Source organism: Neomonachus schauinslandi, chromosome 6 (assembly GCF_002201575.2).
Source record: "Neomonachus schauinslandi chromosome 6, ASM220157v2, whole genome shotgun sequence".
In the NCBI taxonomy this organism is placed as follows: Eukaryota; Metazoa; Chordata; class Mammalia; order Carnivora; family Phocidae; genus Neomonachus; species Neomonachus schauinslandi.
The window spans coordinates 122,117,798-122,140,287 of record NC_058408.1 but is presented as its reverse complement, the minus strand read 5'-3'; the positions used below and the strand labels follow the sequence as shown (position 1 = coordinate 122,140,287).

At 39.4% G+C, this 22,490-nt stretch overlaps 1 protein-coding gene across 2 annotated transcripts in view; it reads right to left on the bottom strand.

Annotated features, from left to right (window-relative positions):
- Positions 1-14,439: 14,439 nt before the first annotated feature.
- LOC110589295 (cytochrome P450 2C41) overlaps positions 14,440-22,490 on the bottom strand; it is a 29,649-nt gene continuing 21,598 nt past the window's right edge. The window contains exons 8-9 of one of the 2 annotated variants that reach the window (XM_021699824.1): positions 17,121-17,262; positions 14,440-14,856 (exon numbers count right to left, since the gene is read on the bottom strand). In XM_021699824.1, coding sequence (XP_021555499.1) covers positions 14,675-14,856; positions 17,121-17,262 — 324 coding nt within the window. In that variant the 3' untranslated portion in view covers positions 14,440-14,674. The remainder of the gene's footprint in view (positions 14,857-17,120; positions 17,263-22,490) is intronic. The other variant, XM_021699825.1, reaches the window with a different exon arrangement.

Below are 22,490 nucleotides of genomic sequence, written 5' to 3'. Positions count from 1 at the left end.
TTTATGTATGTATATATACATATATATTTCTGTATAATATACCTATGATTTGGTAGTGACATTTATATAATAACATTATAGATATTTTTACAAGTAGTATAAATATATCCTGTCGCATGTCTCCTTATTCAAGGATATCTAGATTATTTTTGAACTTTTGTTAATATAAAAATCCTACTATATGCATATATCTTTCATTATTCTTAGGAATAGACGTGAAGTGGCTGCACATATATGTGCACTTTTATTTTTCATAGATACTGAAGCATAACACAAAAAATTATGTATCTGTTCACTTTTCTATCATGAGTGTAAAAAAAAAGACTATTTGACCAAACCCTTGTGTATACTGAGGATTGAATTCTTTGGTAGATTTAGTAATTTCTAACTAAAAAATCATAGATTTTCAAGTAGGAAATCATGTCATCTGTAAACATTTCATTGCAATGACCAGAACTTTCCAGAAATAACATCTATACCTATGTCTGTCTCTCTGATTTATCACACACACAAACACACGTACACACACGTGTATATATATATTTGTCACCATGGGAAGGTGGTGAAAGCTGTGAGGATTTGTTGGGACAAAATAACAGAGGGCTTGGGAAATCCATATTGGGAAGCCTGGTATTTGTGTGATTTTACCCTTGAGGTGATTGCTCATTTGAAATCAGGTGCTGAGAGGCTGAAAGGCTAACTATAAAATACCATTTAGGAGCCTTAGAATCTGAAAAGAATTTTTGCAAATTCTCTGGCCTAGAAGAAGAAAAGTGAGGAGTTCAGAGCTGGCCAAGTAGGAAGGACCAAGTAAACACCTCAACTTGACTTGAAGCCTGAAGGTCTTGATGAAGATCACCCAAGGATTAAGACTAACCCTGAAGCTGAACATGCTGATTTCTAGGAAATTGAATCAGTAATCAAAAAACCCACGTCCAGGACCAAATGGCTTCACTGGGTGAATTCTACCAAACATTTAAAGAAGAGTTAATACCTAGTCTCAAACTATTTCAAAAAATAGGGGCACCTGGCTGGCTCAGTCAATAAAACATGCAACTCTTGATCTTGGGGTTGTAAGTTCAAGGCCCACATTGGGTGTAAAGTTTACTTAAAAAATACACACACACATAAATAAAATCTTAAAAAAAAAAAAAAAAGCTATTCCAAAAAATTCCAAATTCCAAAATTCCAAATTCAGTCTATGAGGCCAACATTACCCTGTTTGCCAACCCAAAGACACTACAAAAAACACAAGAACTACAGGCCAATACCCCTGATGAACGTAGATGTAAGAATCCTCAACAAAATACCAGCAAACTACATTCAACAATACCTTAAAAAGATCATCACCACAATCAAGTGGGATTTATTCCGGGGAGGCAAGGACGGCTCAATATCCGGAAATCAATCAATGTGATAAACCACATTAACAAAATGATACAAAAATTACATGATCAGGATGCCTGGGTGGCTCAGTTGGTTAAGCATCTGCCTTCAGCTCAGGTCATGATCCTGGGTCCTCGGATTGAGTCCCACATTGGGCTCCTTACTCAGTGGGGATCCTGCTTCTTTCTCTGCCTGCAGCTCCCCCTTCTTGTGCTCTCTCTCTGACAAAACCCTAAAAAAAATTACATGATCATCTCAATAAATTCAGAAGAAGCATTTGACAAATTCAACATCCATTCATGATAAAAGCTCTCAACAAAGTGGGCTTAGAGGGAACATACCTCAACATAACAAAAGCCATATATGGCAAACCCACAGCTAACATCATCCTCAATGGTGAAAAATTTAGAGCTGTTCTTCTAAGATCAGAAAAGAGACAAGCATGCCCACTCTCACCACTTTTATTCAACATAATAGTACTGGAAGTCCTAGCCACAGCAATCAGTTAAGAAAAAGGGGGGAAAAAGGCATCCAAATTGGTAAGGGAAAAGTAAAACTGTCACTATTTGCAGATGACATGATATTATACATAGAAAATACTAAAGCCTCTTCTGTGTGTAACTTTTGACTCCCCCCAAAACTTAACTACTAAAGCCTACTGTTCACAAGAAGTCTTCTGGTAACATAAAGAGTTTATTAGCACATATTTTGTATGTTATATGTATTAGGTACTGTAATTCTTAGAATAATCTAGAGAAAAGAAAATATTAAGAAAATCATAAGGAAGAGAAAATACATTTAACATACTGTATTTATCCAAAAAAATCTGCATAAAAATGGACATGCACATTTCAAACCTATCTTGGTCAAGGGTCAACTGTATATACAATGGAATATTATTCAGCCATAAAAAAAGAAAATCCTGCCATTTGCAACAACATGACTGAACCTTCAACACACTATGCTAAATAAAATAAGTCAGGGAAAGACAAATACTGTATGATCTCATTTATATATGGAATCTAAAAAACCGACCTGATAACAGAGAACAAATTGGTGGTTGTCAGAGATGGGTGGTGGGGTGAATGAGGTTAATATGGTCAGAGGGTACAAACTTCCAATTATAAGACGAATAAGTTCTGGGGATATAATGTACGGCATGGGGACTAACAAAACTCATCTATTTCAAAGTTGCTAAGAGAATAGATTTTAAAAGTTCTCACCATACACAAAAAAATTACAACTATGAAGGTGATACTTGTGTTAACCTTATTGTAATCTATTTGTTATATATACATATATCAAATCATTATGTCGTATACCTTATATTTATACAATGTTATATGTCAGTCACATCTTAATAAAGCTAGAAAAAATTCCTTATAAAATTTTTTTAAATTGGGGCACCTGGGTAGTTTGGTTAAGCATCCGACTCTTGGTTTCGGCTCAAGTAGTGATCTCGGGGTTGTGAGATCAAGCCCATGTTGGGCTCCCTGCTCAGTGTAGAGTCTGCTGGGGATTCTTTCCCCTGTCCTTTCCTTCCTCCTTTGCTCCTCCCCCTGCATGTGCGTGCTCTCTCTCTCTCTCTCAAAATAAATAAATAAATAAATCTTAAAATTTTTAAAAATTTTAAAAGAAGAAACCTTTGTACTGATTTTATATGGCTTTAGAGCAAAGATAAAGGACCTTTCAGAAAGTTTTTCTCAGGTTATTCAACAATTGTATAAATTATCTAAATGTATGTTGCACTGGGAATTAATGCTTCTAGATTGTCAGGAGCTTCATGCCCTCTTGTTAGGAAATACATGAGAAATCTGAAGTGGTCCGTGTAAATGTAATTTTTTCTCTTTCATGTCAAAAGAAATAAAATAGCCACACAGAAATGTACAAATGAGCTAGGTCAAAACATAAAGGAGAGTGCCCTGTCCAGCAAGGACTTTAAAAGTTAAACTGTTAGCTCAAGCCATGGTCTGACCCACACAATTACTGCAGAAAACAAAGAGCAAATAAAGAAATAGAAATCTGGCTATGAACTCCCAATGAATTCCTTGGCATGCTCAAGAGTTTCATAAAAATTTTTCCATGTTCTGAGTATGAAATATTTTCTTAACAAATTAGTTTACTTTTACCTATCTCCAAGTTAGATAACTAATGAATCAGATTATAGACTTTCCTAAATTCAACAGAACTTTTAAAAATTGACTCTAAGGATTAATAAACATTTACATAAATTTAAAAAAAGAAAATTTCTAGAAAAGAAAAATTGAGCTTTCAACACTTTAAATGGCAGCTTTTTTTTAGTCTGTAACTCAGAGCAAAAAAATTTAACTGTGCTTTAAATTAAATGGCCCAAATTACTAGTTTAAAAAATAAGCCAATGAATCCAAGTTGAAAGAAAACCATACTAAGTAAACTTTAGTAATTTTTAAAATACAACAAAAAAACCCCAAATACATGAAAATTAAGCCGCACACATTTAAGTCATCACTGGGCAAAAGCATAAATCACAAGAAAAATATTTTTAATTCAATAATGATGAAAATACATCCTACCAAAATTTATGGGGATGCAGCTAACACAGGACACTTAGAGGAAAACTTAAAGCCTTAGAATCCCTAAAATAGAAGAAAAATCTCAAATCAATGATACCATCTGCCACCTTAATATAAAAGAGAACATTAAATTCAAAGCCATCAGGAAGGTGGAAATAAAAATATAAAAGCAGAAATGAATGAAAGAAAAAAGAGAAAGCAAAAGATAAAAAGTAATGAAAGCAGAAGCTGATTCTTTTTTTAAAGATTAATAAAATTTATAAACCTCTAGCTAGAAAAAAAAAAGGAAAACATAACCAATATCAGGAATAAAAGAAGGGGAATCACTACAGTGGCTTCAGAACATTAAAGAATAAGAGATTATTGGGTGCCTGGGTGGCTCAGTTGGTTGAGCGACTGCTTTCGGCTCAGGTCATGATCCCGGAGTCCCGGAATCGAGTCCCACATCGGGCTCCCTGCTCAGCAGGGAGTCTGCTTCTCCCTCTGACCCTACCCCCTCTTGGGCTCTCTCTCTCTCACTCTCTCTCTCTATCAAATAAATAAATAAAAATCTTAAAAAAAAAAAAGAATAAGAGATTATTACAAACAACACTTTTGACAATCAGGTGAGATAGGCAAATTCTTTAAAAGACACAAAATCCCATATCTCACCCAACAAGAAATAGAAAGCCTGACCAGCCCTATATAAATTTTAAAGGTTGTATTAGTAAATAAAAATTTTCCAACAAAGGAAACTCCAGGCTCATATGGCTTCATTGGTTAACTCTACCAACAATTAAAGGAAAAGAGAAAAGAACATATCAATACTGCATAAAATCATTCAGAAAAGAAGTGAAGACACAACTTCTGAACTCATTTTTTGAGGCCAGGAAATACCCTGATTCCAGAACTAAAGACATCACAAGGCAAAAGAACTACAGACCAGTAACTTTCATGAATAAAGATGCAAAAACCCTTAACAAAGCTTCATCAAATGGAATTCAATATTAAAGGGATCATAGACATGACAAAGTGGAGTTTATCTTCAGTGTGCACGGTTAGTTTAACATCTGCAAATCAATCAACATAATTCAAAATATCAATAGAGGAGAAAAGTATGTGATTTTTTTTCAGTGGATGCAGAGGATACAGAAAAAAAGCATTTAACAAAGCTCAATACCCTTTCCTGTGTTAAAATGAAAACCAGAGGCCCCAAAAGGAGTGACTTATGTTAAGGTCCCACTCAAGACTTAATGCCTAGCCTAACTGCAGTTTCATCCCACCCAATAATGTAACCTCTAACCAGTCAACATAGAATTCACTGGTCAGGACTAGGAAATTTACTGATAGACAGTTTCTGTTCCCCTTAGGAGAGTTACCTTGCCTGAAACAATGCATTTTTTCCAGCTCCCTCTCTGCCTTTAAAAACCTTTCCTTTTCCAGATTGCTCAGTTTATTGGCATATAGTTGTTGATAATAATTTCTAATAATTGTTTCTATTTCCTTGGTGTTAGTCATGATCTCTCCCCTTTCATTCATAATTTTATTAATTTGGGTCCTTTCTCTTTTCTTTTGGATAAGTCTGGCCAGTGGTTTATCGATCTTATTCTTTCAAAGAACCCGCTTCTAGTTTTGTTGATCTGATCTACCGTGTTTCTGGTTTCTAATTCATTGATCTCTGCTCTAATCTTAATTATTTCTCTTCTAATGCATGGCTTAGGCATTGCTTGTTGCTTTTTCTCTAGTTCTTTAAGGTGTAAAGTTAGTTGGTGAATTTGGGATTTTTCTATTTTTTTGAGTGAGGCTTGGATGGCTATGTATTTCCCCCTTAGGACAGCCTTTGCAGTATCCCATAGGTTTTGGACCGATGTGTTTTCGTTCTCATTGGTTTCCATGAATTGTTTAAGTTCTTCTTTGATTTCCTGGTTGACCCAAACATTCTTGAGCAGAGTGGTCTTTAGCTTCCAAGTGTTTGAATTTCTGCCAAATTTTTTCTTGTGATTGAGTTCCAGTTTTTTTTTTTTTTTAAAGATTTATTTATTTATTTATTTGACAGAGAGAGAGACAGCGAGAGCAGGAACACAAGCAGGGGGAGTGGGAGAGGGAGAAGCAGGCTTCCCGCCGAGCAGGGAGCCCGATGTGGGACTCGATCCCAGGACCCTGGGATCATGACCTGAGCCGAAGGCAGACGCTTAACGACTGAGCCACCCAGGCGCCCCATTGAGTTCCAGTTTTAAAGCATTGTGGTCTGAGAATATGCAGGGAATAATCTAAATCTTTTGGTATCAGTTGAGACCTGATTTGTGACCCAGTATGTGGTCTATTCTGGAGAAAGTTCCATGTGCACTCGAGAAGAGTGAGTATTCTGTTGTTTTAGAGTGGAATGTTCTGTATATATCTATGAGGTCCATCTGGTCCAGTGTGTCATTCAAAGCTCTTGTTTCTTTGTTGATTTTCTGCTTAGATGATCTGTCCATTGCTGAGAGTGGACTATTGAGGTCTCCTACAATTAATGTATTGTTATCAATATGACTCTTTATTTTGGTTAACAGTTGGCTTATGTATATGGCTGCTCCCATGTTGGGGGCATAGATATTTACAATTGTTAGATCTTCTTGTTGGATAGACCCTTTAAGAATGATATAGCGTCCTTCCGTGTCTCTAACTACAGACTTTAGTTTAAAATCTAATTTGTCTGATATAAGAATTGCTACCCCAGATTTCTTTGAGGCCTGCTGGCATGCAAGATGGATCTCCATCCCTTCACTTTCAGTCTGGATGTATCTTTAGGTTCAAAATGAGTCTCTTGTAGACAGCATATGGATGGGTCCTGTCTTTTTTTTTTTTTTTTTAAGATTTTATTTATTTATTTGACAGGGATAGACACAGCGAGAGAGGGAACACAAGCAGGGGGAGTGGGAGAGGGAGAAGCAGGCTTCTTGCTGAGCAGGGAGCCCAATGCGAGGCTCGATCCTAGGACCCTGGGATCATGACCCGAGCTGAAGGCAGACACCCAACGACTGAGCCACCCAGGCGCCCCTGGATGGGTCCTGTCTTTTTATCCAATCTGCAACCCTGTGCCTTTTATGGGAGCATTTAGGCCGTTCATGTTGAGAGTGATTATTGAAAGATATAAATTAATTGTCATCATGTTGCCTGTGAAGATGTTGTTTTTATAGATTGTCCCTGTAAATTTCTGTTGTATATCACTCTTGGGGTCTTTGTCCTTTTATAGAACCCCCCTTAATATTTCTTGCAGGGCCGGCTTAGTGGTCACATATTATTTCAGTTTCTGCCGGTCGTGGAAGCTCTGCATCTCTCCATCCATTCTAAATGAAAGCCTTGCCGGATAAAGTATTCTTGGCTGCATGTTATTCTCATTCAGTACCCTGAATATGTTTTGCCAGGTCTTTCTGGCTTGCCCGGTCTCTGTGGATAGGTCTGACGTTATTCCGATGTTCCTCCCTCTGTACGTAAGGAATCTCTTCCCCCTAACTGCCCTTAAGATGGTTTCCTTGGTTCTAAGATTTGCAAGTTTTACTATTACATGCCGGGGTGTTGGCCTGTTTTCCTTGATCTTGGGAGGGGTCCTAAGATACAAAAACAATGGATCGTGGATCACCACATCAAAAACTAATGATGTATTGTATGGTGACTAACATAACATAATAAAATTTAAAAAAAAATTGAAAAACAAACAAACAAAACCTTTCCTTTTCTTCTGCTCCACAGAGCTCCTTTCTATTTGCTAGATGGGATGCTGGCTGATCATGAATCATTCGATAAAGCCAATTTGAATTTTAAATTAGTCAGTTGAATTTTTGTTAACACATGTTTAAAAAGTCTTAGCTAAGACTTTACCTTCCTCTCCTTCAGAAGGAAACTTTCTCAACCTGGTAAAGGGCACCCATGTAAAACCTACGGCTAATAACATATAAAATGAGGAAAGCCTCAAGTTTTCTGCCAAAGATCAGGAATAGAGGAAAGATAACCAGTCTTACCATTTTTATTTAACATTGTACTGGAGATCCTAATCAGTTTATTAAGACAAGGGAAAAATAGAAAGCATTTCAGTTGGGGGAAAGAGGTACAATTGTCCTTATTCATAGATGAAATGTTCTTGTAGGCAGAAAACACCAAGGAATCCACAAAAAAGCTCCTAGAACTAATAAATTTAGCAAGATGTAAGGCCAATGTATAAAACTCAAGAACAAAATCAAATGTTCTATATACTAGTAACAAACTATTAGAAAATGAAAGTTCAAAAACAATTCCATCCACCAATAGCATCAAAAATAATAAAAGATTTGGAAATAGTTTAAGAAATGATGTGAAAGCCATTTATACAGGAAACTGTAAGACATTGCAAAGATAAATTATTGAGTAATATCAACTTAATTTCAATGATCAACAGGCAAAATAAATTGAAATTTTGCCCTGTAAAGTGGAAAGACTCCTTGAAATCATATTTAGAACTCCAAAGTTCAGCTGTTTTTTTTTTTTTTTTTTAAGATTTTATTTATTTAATTGAGAGAGAGAATGAGATAGAGAGCATGAGAGGGGGGAGGGTCAGAGAGAGAGGCAGACTCCCTGCTGAGCAGGGACAGCTGTTTTGTTTTTAAAGATTTTATTTATTTATTTGTCAGAAAGAGAGAGAGCACGAACAGGGGGAGTGACAGAGGGATAGGGAGAAGCAGGCTCTCCGCAGAGCAAGGAACCCAATACGGGACTCGATCCCAGGACCCCGGGATCACGACCTGAGCCGAAGGCAGACGCTTAACGACTAAGCCACCCAGGCGCCCCTAAAAAAAATTTTTTTTAGGTACGCCCGGTGTGGGGCTTGAACTCACAACCCTAATATCAAGAGTCACATGCCCTACTGACTGAGCCAGCCAGGTGTCCCCCAAAGATCAGTTTTAATGGAGAAATCATGCCACCTTTTGTGGTCTTTTAGTAGATTGACATATATAATTGTTTTCAGTATAAATTTCAGTACTGCCTTTTGAGATTATCCTCCAGCTTGCAGGTTGAGAGGGCTCCCATTGATTTCCTGTCACTTACTTGAGGCAAAGTTTATGAAATGAGATGGTTAAAACTCATCAATAAACTGTACTTACTGAACTACTACTATCAATAATAGGAAATCTTTTGAGTCAGCTAACTCCTAAATAAAGTTCCTTCTCAAGTGAAATATCATAAATTCTAAGTTTGGAGCAGAATTTTTATATTCTTTGGAGAGAAAGACTGAAGTCACAAGAAATTATCTCCCTTTGTTGTCAAGTGAAAAATGAAAGGTCTGAGAGACACTTCAGAAGCCAAGCTGACCATTGGAGCCACTCAGTGGCTCTGGTCCAAACTCAGCCCAGGCCAGTGAGATGGCACAGTAATCACACAGGTCATGGGAGGGGACAGTGGGTGCAGAGAACCAACTTAGCTGGAGGCCTAAACAGAGAGGTTTACCGGTGATACGGCTCCAAGGCAATTTCTTTCTTTTCTTCTTTTTTTTTTTTTTAAAGATTTTATTTATTTGAGAGAGAGAACACCAGAGAAATTGAGCACGAGCAGGGGGTAGGGGGAACAGGAGAGGGAGAAGCAGACTCCCTGTTGAGCAGAGAGCCTGATGCGGGGCTCCATCTCAGGACCCCTGGATCATGACCTGAGCCAAAGGCAGATGCTTAACAGACTGAGCCACCCAGAGGCCCCCCAAGGCAATTTCTTTAAAAGAAATAAGAGCTAAGGACAGATTCACAGAAGACAAAGTGAAAAAATCAGAAGTAACTGATAACTATAGAAATGTGGCAAAAGACAGCACGAATCTATATTATATCACTCCCTAAAATACATAAAAGTAAAAGAAGCTATTAGAGAATCATTATGCTGTTATTTGATATGCTCTGATTTTTAAAGGGAAAAAAACCATATTGGATTGGTAACTTAAATTCTGACATGGAGTTATCCTTCACAGATGGCCTTGTAATAATTTATATTGAGAGATTAGTGTGGGCAAAGTGCTTGGAACAGTGCCTGGCACATAGTAGCACTATACAAGTATTTATCATTCTACTATCATTTTCGAATTCCATTTGTTGTCTGCAAGCTGGCCTTGAACAAAAGTTTTCTTAAGTAGGATAGCCCACAATATGCTGTTAAAAAACAACAAGCTCTCTGTTCTGCAGGGAGCCTGCTTCTTCCTCTGCCTGCCGCTCCCCCTGCTTGTGCTCGCTATCTGTCAAATAAATAAAATAAATTAAAAATGCCCATTGGGGGTTTACTGAAGATATAGAGAGAGCAGATATAGACACACTGACTGTCTGGGAGACTCAGAAAGGAAAGGAAGGAGTCTCATCCGTGTTGGGGGTCTGGGGTTTTTATTGGTGATTGTGGTGTGGTTCACATGTCCTCTCAGGCATCCAGAAACTGGTCAGAACAAGGACAGGGTCCAGGTGTCCTTCATAAGTCACTCAGTCCCTGAAGCCAGGGGTCTTGGCGTCATGGTGTTTGTGGAGTCAGTGGTTTTAGAGAACAACCCCACCTCATCACGCCTTAGATGTTACCTATTGTGCTGGACGACTCCAAAGAAATCACTAACTCCTTGATCTTTACAAGGAGGACAAACATAAGCATATGTGTAAGGTGGGGGTGCAGGTCCTAGCAAGAATATGAGCAGGAAAAGCTGCAAAGGGGAAAAAAATGGCTCTTTTTCATGAGGTCCCTTCAGTTTCCTGTCTTAAAATGACAGCTATAAGCATGGGGTCAGACTAGATCAGAACAGATATAAGAAAAGGCTTACTTTCTGGAACTTGAAACACCTTCCTTTTTTGAAATGGCCTTAAACATCTTGCTCATCTGGGGGCATTGGGGCCTTCCAGTAAGAGCTGAGTTTACAGCTTAGTCAGTTTTGACAAACACCAACCCCTGAGTAACCACATCCTATCAAGGTATAGAACAATCTCATCCCCCTGGAAAATTCCTTCACATCTCTTCATAGCAATCCCCCCTCCTCAGAAGCAACCACTGCTCTGGTTTCTTTTCTTTTTTTTTTTTTTAAGATTTTAAATAAAATAAAAAAAATAAAGATTTTATTTATTTATTTGACAGAGAGAGACCAGAGAGAGGGAACACAAGCAGAGGGAGTGGGAGAGGGAGAAGCAGGCTCTCCTCTGATCAGGGAGCCCGATGCGGGGCTCGATCCCAGGACCCTGGGACCATGACCTGAGCCGAAGGCAGACGCTTAACGACTAAGCCACCCAGGCACCCCACTGCTCTAGTTTCTAGCACCATTAAATTAGCTTTACCTCATTTAGAACATCATAGAAGTAGACATTCCTGAATGATGAAATTGGCTCTTTGCAAACACCATACGAGAGGTCTTTTAAATTATCTTTAATAAAATTATCTTTATAAACGATTGAAGAAAGACTTCTAGTTTTGGAAGTCTACCTAGTTACTATGAGATTAGTCTCATAACTTAACCATCAAATGCGACCATATTCATAGAGCTGAGAAATAAGATGTGGGTATCCTATATCTAATAATCTTAGGGAAAATAATTACTGGGAAGTCTGGGTGTGATTTGCTTCTGTTTCTTTTTAAAGAAACGCTTCAAAAAAGATCAGTTTAATAAGCCTTGTTAAAAAACAAAATTCAGCGGCGCCTGGGTGGCTCAGCCGTTAAGCGTCTGCCTTCGGCTCAGGTGATGATCCCAGGGTCCTGGGATCGAGCCCCGCATCGGGCTCCCTGCTCAGAGGAGAGCCTGCTTCTCCCTCTCCCACTCCCCCTGCTTGTGTTCCCTCTCTCGCTGTGTCTCTCTCTGTCAAATAAATAAATAAAATCTTTAAAAACAAACAACAAAAAAAACCAAAATTCAACTGAATAAATTTGAAGATCTAATTAGCTTTATTAAATGATTTATGAATCAGGCAGCATCCCATCTAGCAAATAGATGACTCTCTAAGGAGATACACAAAATGGAAGGTTTTTTTAGAAGGAGGGTAGGGGAAGAGAGTTAATAGCAAAAAAAAATGATTTTTTTTGCTGAGCAAGGAGCCCAACGTGGGGCTCAATCCCAGGACTCTGGGATCATGACCGGAGCCGAAGGCAGACACTTAACCGATTATATACCTTAAACGGTCAGAGGAGTTGTGCAAATATGATTAAGTTCAGGATTTTATTTATTTATTTGAAAGAGAGAGCACACACATGCCAGAGAGAGAGAGAGAGAGCATGAGCCGGGGTGGGAGAGTGGGTGGAGGGGTAGAGGGAGAGGAAGAAGCAGACTCTCCACTGAGCAGGGACTCCAATGGGGGGCTCCATCCCAGGATCCCCGGATCATGGCCTGAGTTGAAGTCAGATGCTTAACTGACTGAGCCACCGAGGTGCCCCTCTTCAGGATTTTAAAATGAGGAGGTTATCCTAAATTAGCCAGGTAGACGAAATGTAATCACATAGTCCTTAGGAGAGGGAGACAGGAAGATTAGAATAAGTACAAGAAAATAAGCAAGAAGATGGGACTGTTGGGAGGAAAGAGTCATGAGCCAAGGAATGCTGGCAGCATCTCAAAGCTGTAAAGGCAGGGAAATGGATCCTTTCCTAGAGCCTCAGAAGAAAGCAGCCTTGCCAGCACCTTGATTTTAGCCCACGAACACAGATATTGGACTTTTGAACTCCGGAATTATAAGTAAGTAGTAAATCTGTGTTGTTTTGAGCCACTGACTTGGTGGTCATTTGTTATAGCAGCATTAGGAAACTCATACAAATACTATCTACCCCCTAGGTTTATGAGCAAGGTTAATTAACATGAAACGTGCGAAGTGGCAAACACATTGTAAGGAGATTCAGAAGGTGAAGGATGGGGAACGTGATGATGGAGAAGAGTTTACAAGTTTCAGTAAGAATCTCAGGGTAGGGGCGCCTGGGTGGTGCAGTTGGTTGACCATCCAACTCGTGGTTTTTGGCTCGGGTGGTGATCTCAGGGTCATGGGATCGAGCCCTGCGACAGGCGCTTGCTGAGTTCAGTTTGCTAAAGTTCCTCTCTCCCTCTGCCCCTCCCTGGCCCCCCCCCCTCAAATTAATTAATTAATTAATTAAAAAAAAGAATCTCAGGGTAGGCTTCACAGAGAAGGTAACTTTAGAACACACACACAAATGTGTGGCACACACATTTGCTAATACTTCCGTTAAAATCTTTTCATATACCAATCAAGGTTTAAAGGAATATAATACAGTTCTAATTTGTACCTTTTATTTCTAAGATCTTTTCATGTGTTTAGAAACCATTTCATTTCCTTTTCTGTAATCTGTCCATTCATTTGCCCATGTTTTTATTATTTAGAATTTTCCATGGCATATTGTATAGTAGAAAAACAGCAAGTTGTAGAATATTATGTGTTATTATGAGGCCAATGGTAAAGAATCATTTTTAATTTCATGTGTATATATAATATATATTATGTGTGAATATATACTTTGGACATATATTAGTTTATGTATACCTATCCTCATACGTTATCTTAAAAATGCATGCCAAAGTATAAAAAGTTTTCTCTAGGAGATGAGCTGGCAGAAGGTAGTAGGTGATGCTCATTTTATACACTTAAACACATAAGAAAAAAAATGATGGAAATTATTTGACTGGTATAAGATGTCTAGTTGTCTATGTTTTAGATAAAGACTTTAGGATCATAGCATCACACAGCCATCACACTTGTGTTAGGTATAAAACAATGTGCTGGAAAATAGAAAAAAGACTATCTAGTGATGGCCCCAGGGATTTTGTTCTAGGTCAGAGAGCAAAGAATGACCCTTAGAAGATTTGATTAGCAATATGAAAGCATACGTTAATACCTGACTCTAAGTTTGAAACAAACTCATACCAACATGTCAAATCTTTGGTGTTCAAAGTGACACCAAAGCAGAGAAATGAATTCTAACATGGATTATTCCTTACCCCCACTGCTGAAATTCTATTACCCGGCTCCTGGACACAACTTTTCTCACTTTTAAATCCAAACCTCAAGTAACTGTAGGTGACACTGAGCCAAGAGAGCTTTCCTGCCCTCTCCCCTGTTGCCCCTCTCTGTGCTTATCATTATGAGGACAGCATGGTGTGGCCTCTTTGGACTCTATTTTCTTCCATATCTTACCTGTATTATGCAAAAAAGAAGGAAAGTCTAAAAACTGGCTCAGCAAATAATAAGGCTTTCCATTTACAACATGCAGAGGACAAATGACTGTGTGTTAGCGTATACTAATCATTTGGTTTTGTTCCATGGTGACAACATGGTAATAGCTCAATATTAGATAAGTATATGTGGTGGCAAATACAAGTGTTATAGAGTATAAACAACAGCACAGCATGTGTACAATGAAATTCTGGAAACTTTGCTCTTTTTTTTTTTTTTTTAAAGATTTTATTTATTTGAGAGAGTGAGCAAACGAGAGAGTGAGCACAAGCCGGAGAGGAGGAGAGGGAGAAGCAGACTCCCCGCTGAGCAGGGAGCCCGAAGTGGGGCTCGGTCACAGGACTCCAGGATCATGACCTGAACTGAAGGCAGACATTAAACTGGCTGAGCCACCCAGGCGCCCCTGGAAACTTTCCTTTAATGGAGGTTGGATGTTCACTGGGTATGGAGGGACTGGGGAAGTAGGAGATGAGGTCAGAGAGTGCATCCCCAGCAGGGAGAAGGAGGTGAATGATGCCCCATAGGAGGAGGAGTCACAGACACCAGCACAGGGGCAGGCAGATGGTCCTCCCTTCCTCACATGGGAATGAAGCACACCTGGTAGGGGGGTGGGACATGGCCAAACCCACTGGCAATAGGGGTGGTATCAATGTCCTTTGGGTCAACCAGAGATTTCAGGGTAAATTTCTGTAAAATGGTGGTCAGGAATAAAAACAGCTCCATTCGGGCCAGTCCTTCTCCCACGCATACTCGTTTTCCTGAAAATAACAAACACAAGGGATCTGTTCCTTGAACACTACGTTTCGAACTGCAACAAGAAGTATGCCAAAAGAAGTATCTGATGAATGACTGAACTGATGGAGAGCTGGAAGGAAGGTTAGAGGGGCAGCTGGATAGAAGGATAGAAATGCTTGCTATTCATCTAGTGTCTTGACAGGAACCCTTCATTCAACAAATATCTATTGAGTATCAGGCCTACATCAAGCATTCATTATGTATTTCCACATTACAACTGCTCTCTTCACATTTCCAGTTTCCATACATCTTTGTAGAAACACACCCACTTGTCCAAGTGCTTTGGAGGGAGAAGGACTAAGAGAAGGGAATTCATATATCTGTGTCAAAGATTTTTTTTCCTTCATGTGATTTCAAAAGCACATGTCTAAATGTGTCACTCTCTCACTTTAAAATATTCAGTGTGTCCCTGATCTGTCCTATGAGGTGAGGTCAAATGGGTGGAACTGACCCTCCACATTCTGTACCCAGTCTGACGTTCCCTATCCCTCCTTCCATCCTCCATACCCTCTACTCTCGGTTCTAGCCATACCCAATCTTCATCAATCTCCAACACACCATGACATTTCCAGCTTTATCTCATGCTGTTTCCTTTGGTTAAGGTGCACTTCTCTTGTACTTCTTTCAGGACCTAAGTCTCATGTCATTTCCTCTCCATAATCCCTATGATCCCCTCTGGCAGTAGAGTCTTGCCTTCTCTGGGTTTCCTCAGCATCTTATTCACTCTTCAATTAAAGCATAGATCCTCACCTTGAATCATAGTTTTCTGTTTATTTCTTTTTCTAACATGCTAAAATGTGCATTCCTTGTAGGGAAGGCTCAGTCCTTGACATCTTGGTATGTACAGTGCAAGACCCAAAGCAGGCATCAAAAGCCATCAGATAAATGAAGGGGACTCCATCGCCAGAGACTCAGCACACACTATAGATGTGGAGACGCAATATCCAAGATACATGATCTTGAGTGGAGGACAATCAGGTGCCTTGGAACCACTGCAGGGCATTCTGCCACTTTCCCAAGGTTTCCTTGATGCTGTGGTTAGTTGGCAGGTTCTGACCTCCTCAATCTATAGAAATGTCCTGCTCCTATGGTCCACTTTGTAAAAGCACCCCGTCCCCCTCTTCTTTCCCCCACTCCCTGTCCCCTGTGAGGCAGCTCAAATTCCTTTTCTGCTGTTAGAATGTGCTTATTCCAGTATAAACTCTGCCTCACTGTGGAGTATGAGTGAGCAGGAAGCAGGCAGCTTCCTCTTCTGTCTCCTGAGCAGCCTGGGCTTTCCTCTCCCACAACACTAGTCTAATGATCTGTTTACTAATCTGCTTCCCTAACTAGAGTGTTACCCCTTTGGTGTCCACGCTGTGCTTGTGGATGCCTGTCACCCCAGAGCTCACTCTGGGGAGTGAGGGATATCATATAGAAGATAATTTTTTTTTTAAGATTGTATTTATTTATTTGAGAGAGAGTACTAGCAGGAGGCAGGGGAGGGCAGAGGGACAAGCAGGTCCCCACTGAGTGGGGAGCTGGATGCAAGGCTTAATCCCAGGACCCTTAGATCATGACCTGAGCCAAAGTCAGACACCTAACCGACTGAGCCACCCAGGTGACCCACATAGAAGACATTTAACTCAGGGGGCCCTGGGTGGCTCAGTCAGTTAAGTGGCTGCCTTCAGCTCCCATCATGATCCCATCAGAGTCCTGGGATCAAGCCCCGCATCAGGCTCCTGGCTCGGTGGGAATCTGCTTGTCCCTTTGCCTGCCCCACCCCCCCATCCCCCACCCCCACCCTGCTCAGCAGGGAGCCTGCTTCTCCTTCTCGCTCTGCCACTCCCCTTGCTTGTGCCTCTCTCTCTCTCTCTTTCTCTCTCAAATAAATAATTTTTTAAAAAGATACTTAACTCAAAGTTGAGGAGTTGTATACCTTTCTCATGGCCAGTGAGTAAAGTCTAAATGAGTTTCAGCTGCTGCTAAGAGAAGCTCTTGGTAGCTTAGTGATATATCTAGAGGCAGAATTCAATGAACCTATTCTCTAACTTTCTCACTTTGGAAAAACTGGGTCACCCAGCCAAAGTTCCAATAATAACGATGTATGCTGAGTGGGGGAAAATGCATGGGCATTAGGAGTGATGCTTTTGGTCATGGACAAAGAACAATTCTACCCACCCCAGGGCAGGCACCATGTAGGTTTCAACTGTCCCCTTCAGCACCTAAGGAATTTAATTTTTATTACCTGCTGAGAAAGCCACGAAATGGTCACTCTTCTTAAAGTTGCCGCTATCATCCAGGAAGTGGGCAGGGTCAAATATCTCTGGGTTGGGGAATTCTTGGTCATCATGGAGCACAGAAGTCAGCGATGTTAATATGGTTGTGCCCTGGAATGAACAGATGAAGATAAACTGGGTTATAAATTATAGAAGTTGTAGAGCTGGAAGAAATGTGGCAAATCACTTAGTTCAATCTTTTGATATTTATGTGAGGAATCCCTTCCAAAGAAGGACAGTGGCATTTCCAGCCAGACAGACCAAGTAATAAACCGGGATAAGATTAAGGCCAGTGCTAGTCAGGATGCTAATATGGCTTCCAATAGGGTCTGAATCCCCTCCACTGATCACAGTGTTTGGACACTTGTATCTGTCTCACTCCCTGCTCTATTTCATCGCTTCGGTTTTCATACATCTCACGTGGATTATGGTTTAAAATGGAAGCGTCTAGGGGTGCCTGGGTAGCTCAGTCAGTTGAGTGTCCCACTCTTGGTTTCGGCTCAGGTTGTGATCTCAGGGTGGTAAGATGGAACCCCATTTCTGGCTCCACAGAGTCTGCTTGGGATCCTCTCTCTCCCTCTGCCTCTCCCTTTGCTCTTCCTCCTGCTTGTGCTCTCTCTCTCAAATAAATAAATAAATAAAAATCTTATAAATAAATAAATAAAAAAATAAAATGGAAGCCTTTGTTGGCTCTTGAAAAGTCAGGAGTATTTGGAATCTGTTCCTAGGGCTTTTAAAAACAGAGGTTTGATCTGGTTTGAAATGACTCTGGTGGAGCACCTGGCTGGCTCAGTCAGTAGAGCATGAGACTTTTGATATTGAGGTTGTGCGTTCACACCCCATACTGGGCATAGAGGTTACTTAAAAAAATGACTGGTAAATCTATGCAGACAGAAACAGATTGGTAGTTGTCAGGGGCTGGAGAGAGGGAGGGAGGGAGAGGGAGGGAGGAGTGGGGAATGACTGCTTGATGGGTAAGGGATCTCCTTTTGGACTGATGAAAATGTTCTGGAACTAGACAGTAACTATGGCTGCACAGCACAGTGACTGTACTAAGCTTCATTGAATTGTGCACTTAAAATACCTAAATGGTAACTTTTATGTTCTGTATATTTTACCACAGTAAAAAAGGAAAATTGGGGGCACCTGGGTGGCTCAGTTGGTTAAGTGACTGCCTTTGGCTCGGGTCATGATCCCAGAATTCCAGGATCGAGTCCCCCATCGGGCTCCCTGCTCAGCAGGGAGTCTGCTTCTCCCTCTGACCTTCTCCCTTCTCATGCTCTCTCTCTCTCTCTCAAATAAATAAATAAAATCTTAAATAAAAAAAAAAGAGAAAATTTGCTCAAGAGAAAAAAATGACTTCTTCGACAATATGACAAATACACTAACAAGTAATGAGTATTTATCTTTGGGATGCAATTTGTTTCTCTTAATTTACAAAAGGGGTGGCACCTGGGTTGCTTGGTTGGTTGGACGTCCAACTTTGGTTTCGGCTTGGGTCATGATCTCAGGGTCGTGGGATCGAGCACCATGTTGGGTACCATACTCAGCATGGAGCCTGCTTGTCCCTCTCCCTTTGATCTTCCCCCCCCCTTGCACACTCTCTCCCACTCTCTCTCAAATAATTCTTTTAGTGCGGGGGCGGGCACCGGGTAGCTCAGTCAGTTAAGCATCTGACTCTTGATTTAGGCTCAGGTCATGATCCCAGCAGGTAGTCTGCTTGAGATTCTCTCTCTCTCCTCGCCCCTCTCCCCACTCTTCCCACTCACACTCTGTCTCTCTAAAATAAATAAATAAATAAAATCCTTAAAAAAATAAAAATAAAAATGTGGAGGAACTCTTTGTTATAGATGAATCCTAGCTATACATAGATACACACACAAACATGCCCCAATAATAAAATTTTAAAACTTATCATTTTTATCAAGTAAAGATCATTAATTAATGCTAAAACTGTCGGATCAATGATTTGGGAAACAAGATATTTACATGGTCTTAAAGTACCATGCCACAGATTTTTTTATTAATTACCTATGAAAAATAGAACCCCAACAACAGAGAATTATGGCAGATACCTCCTTCATAAGTCAGTACCTTAGCATCACCAATAGTGGTATAAATTGATATTACACATCTCCAGCCAAAATGTGATGTAGTGGGACATACACGACATCACCTATGTAATTTTTTTCCCCAAAACACAGAATTGAAATCTAATCTCAAAAACGAAAACAAAAACCACACCAAACCAGACTGAGAAATATTCCACATGACAACTGTCCTGGACTCTTCAAAACTGTCAGTGTATTGAAATGAAACAAATAAAGGAAACGTAAATGTTCTTTATAAAAAGGGCCTAAAGGGACAGATAATCAAATTATATACATATTCCTTGATTAGCTACTAGATGCCCCCTCAAAAAAAGCTATTAAAGAGTATCTTAGGATGCATGAAAAAATGTAATTACAGGCTATATGTTAGATAAAATTATTGTATACATGATCATTCCTTGAGTGTGAATGCTGTTATTGCTGTGCGGGAAGCCCTCATTCTTAGAAGATAGATACTGAAGTATTTAGGAGTGAGGTAGATTGATGGACATAGGTAGATATGCACTTAAATAGATGTATACACATTTTCATATATATTATTTATATATACATAAAACAGTACATAGTCATTGTGTGTGTGTGTGTTTAAAGGCTATTTAGATTTTTTACCTTTTTAAATTAAAAATTGGAAGGAAATTCTATCCTCTGTTTATCATATTTAAGGTCTATAATTTTGTTTTCAAAATTGCCTTATATATTTTAAGACAAGTAGTATGTGAAAATGTTACTTTAAGAAAAAGCTAGTATATTTTCAGTAAATGATGCTGGGACAAGTGGATATCCATAACAAAAAAAAAAAGTACAATTCCTACTTCACACTACTATAAGTAAAAATGAACTTTAAATGGATCACAGACCTAAATAGAAAAGCTAAGAGTATAAGACTTGTAGAAGAAAACATAAGGGCAAGTATTTGGGAACTTGTGTTGGCAACAAATTTTTCAGATAGGACACAAAAGCACAAGTCAAAAGAGAAAAAAATTGATAAATTGGACTCCATCAAAATTCAAAACTTCTGCTCTTTGAAAGACATTCTTTGAAAGCTAAAGAAAGGAAAGAAAAAAAAAAAACCCAACAGATTGAGAGTGAATGTTAGCAACACCTACATGTGATACAAGACTTGCATGCAAAATATATAAAGGATTGCAATAATTAAATAAGGCAAATAACCCAATAAAAAATAGGAATAATAATTTCAGCACTCTACCAAAGAATATATATGAGTGGTCAATCAGCACATGAAAAGAAGTGAAACATCATTATCCATCCAGAAAAGAGAAGTAAAACAAAATGTGGTATCACCACACAACCCCTTCTAGTATCTAAAATTTAAAAAGGGATGCCTGGGTGGCACAGTTGGTTAAGTGACTGACTTCCGCTCGGGTCATGATCCTGGAGTCTCAGGATCGAGTCCCGCATTGGGCTCCCTGCTTGTCGGGGAGTCTGCTTCTCCCTCTGACCCTACCCCTTCTCATGCGTGCTCTCTCTCTCATTCTCTGTCTCTCACATAAATAAATAAAATCTTTAAAAAATTAAAAATTAAAATTAAAATAAAATCAAATTTAAAAAGACCAACCAGGGAAAGTGGTGGAGGGGGCCTATAGCAACTGGAACTCTCATACGTTGCTAGTGGGAAAGTAAAATGTCACAGCCACATTTAGAAAACAGTTTGATGGTTTTTTATAAACAGTTAAGCAAAGTCCCCCTCCTAAGCACTGACCCAAAAGAAAACAAAATTTATGTCCACACTAAAATCTGTATGCAAATGTTCACAGCACCTTTATTCAAATGGCCCCAAACTGGAAACAACCCAAATATCCATCAATCAGTGAATGGATAAACAATTTGTGGCACTCGATATGATGAAAACTACTCATCAAAACAAGCAACAAACTAATGGTACATGTGATAACAAAGATAAATCTCAAACACATTCCGCCACATAAAAAAGACATTATATTGATTACAAAGGCTTATACTGATTACAAATTATACTACTTTTATGTCACATTCCATTATGTTGCATTCTTTAAAAGGCAAAACCATAGAACCAAAAGTACATCACTGGTTACCAAGGGTTGAAACTGGGGGAGGTGGATTGACTGCAAAAGGAGAATGAGGGAAATTTTTGAGATGATAGAAATGTTTTATATCTTAGTTGTAGTGCTAGTTTTTTTTTTTTTTTAAATATTTTATTTATTTATTTGAGAGAGAGAATGAAAGAGAGAGAGCACAAGAGCGGGGAGGGTCAGAGGGAGAAGCAGACTCCCTGCTGAGCAGGGAGCCCGATGTGGGACTCGATCCTGGGACTCCAGGATCATGACCTGAGCCAAAGGCAGTCGCTTAACCAACTGAGCCACCCAGGCGCCCAGTTGTAGTGCTAGTTACATGACATCATATATTGATCAAAACTCACTAGACTTTACCCTTAAAATTATGAATTTTATTTGGTATAACTTATTGTTTCTGTATATTGTCTCTGTTCCTTTCTGGCCTATGTTACTTTTGGGCTCTATCTTTGTGTAAAGGATCCCTTTTAACATTTAATATTTCTTGCAGGCCTGGTGTAGTGCTCACAAATTCTTTTAGTTTCTAATTTAGCACCCCGAATATATCATGCTAGTCCTTTCTGGCCTGCCAGGTCTCTGTGGAGAGGTCTGCTGCCAGTCTAATGTTTCTACCCTTGTAGACCTCTTGTCCCAAGCTGCTTTCAGGATTTACTCTTTGTCTCTGAGATTTGCAAGTTTCACTATCATATGTCAGGATATTGACCTATTTCTATTGATTTTGAGGGGGGTTCTCTGTGCCTCCTGGACTTGAATGCCTGTTTCCTTCCCCAGATTAGGGAAGTTCTCCACTATAATTTGCTCCAATATATCTTCTGCCCTCCTCTCTCTCTTTCTCTCTCCCCCTTTCCTCTTCTTCTGGGATCCCAATTATTCTAATATTGTTTCACTTTATGGTATCACTTATCGCCTGAATTCTCCCCTCGTGCTTGAATTCTCCCCTTGTGATCCAGTAGTTGTTTCTCTCTCTTTTTCTCAGCTTCTTTATTCACCATCATTTGGTCTTCTATATCACTAATTCTCTCTTCTGCTTCATTTATCCTAGCAGAGCCTCCATTTTTTTATTGCATCTCATTAATAGCCTATTTGATTTCAACTTGAATAGATTTTAGTTTTTTTCTTTCTCTAGAAAGGGATTCTCTACTGTCTTCTATGCTTTTTT